General features: G+C 63.7%; 1 protein-coding gene across 1 annotated transcript in view; it reads right to left on the bottom strand.

The window, feature by feature from the left end:
* Positions 1–759, bottom strand: part of SNRNP40 (small nuclear ribonucleoprotein 40kDa (U5)) — a gene marked incomplete at its 5' end in the record, with an annotated part of 10,420 nt that extends 9,661 nt beyond the window's left edge. The window contains one exon of the mRNA XM_008940894.1: positions 630–759. Within this exon, the coding sequence (XP_008939142.1) occupies positions 630–759 (130 nt within the window). The remainder of the gene's footprint in view (positions 1–629) is intronic.
* Positions 760–940: the final 181 nt, after the last annotated feature.

The following is a 940-nucleotide window of genomic DNA, read 5'->3' as shown; positions in this document are numbered from 1 at the left end:
GGAGCGGCGGGAGCGGGGCCAGAGGAGCCCCAGCAATGCCCCGAGGGGGGAACCCCTCTGCTGGGAGCCCAGCAGGAGAGAGTGGGGCTGGGAGAGGCCTCCTCTGCTCCTCAGTGAGGGGCTGGGAGGGGACAGGGCTGGGACAGCTGAGCCCAGCTGGCCAGGGGGATGTTCCCCACCACGTGAGGCCAGGCTCAGCAATAAAGCTGGGGGAGGAAAAGGAAGGGGGGGAAGATGTTTGGCTTCCAAGTGACCATTACACGTGATGGATCTTCTCTCAAGCAACCAGTGATGAGAGGAAAGGGGCTGAAGTTGCCCCAGGGCAGGTTTGGATTGGGTATGAGGCAGAATTTCTCTCCTGGCAGAGGGGTGAGACATTGGCCCAGGCTGCCCAGGGAGGTGCTGGAGTTCAAAAACACGTGTAGATGTGGCACTTGGCTGGATTCCCCAGCCCTGGAGGTACTCCAGAACCACGTGGGCATGGCCCTTGGGGACAGGGTTTAAGGGCTGTGGGAGCGTTGGGTCGGTGGTTGGAGGCCACATCTAAAGATCTCCTCCAACCTTCATGAATCTCTCTGGAGGTGACCCCCCCGGGGAGGGCTGGCAGGGGCAGGGGCCAGGGTACTCACAGATGAGCCTGTCGAAGCCAGCAGAGGCCAGGGTGCTGCCCCCGGGGTGGAACTTGCAGCAGTACACCTCCCCCTCGTGCCCCGAGAGCAGCATGATGGGCGCCTGCAGCGCCGAGCAGCGCGGGGGGCCCTGGGGAGAGGACAGGACAGGGGTGAGAGGGAAAAGGGGCACCCCCCAGGCACGGGCAGCACGGCAGGAACCCCCCCAGCACCTCACAGGAGTCCTGCCCTCAGCCTGTCATGGAATCGTGGAGTTGTTTTGGTGGGAAGAGGCCTTGCAGGTCATGGAGTCCAACCCATCCCCCCAGCCC

Source organism: Merops nubicus, unplaced genomic scaffold, assembly GCF_000691845.1.
Source record: "Merops nubicus isolate BGI_N331 unplaced genomic scaffold, ASM69184v1 scaffold13045, whole genome shotgun sequence".
Classification (NCBI taxonomy): Eukaryota; Metazoa; Chordata; class Aves; order Coraciiformes; family Meropidae; genus Merops; species Merops nubicus.
Note: the sequence above shows the minus strand (reverse complement) of the source record. Positions and strands in the feature narration are given on the sequence as shown.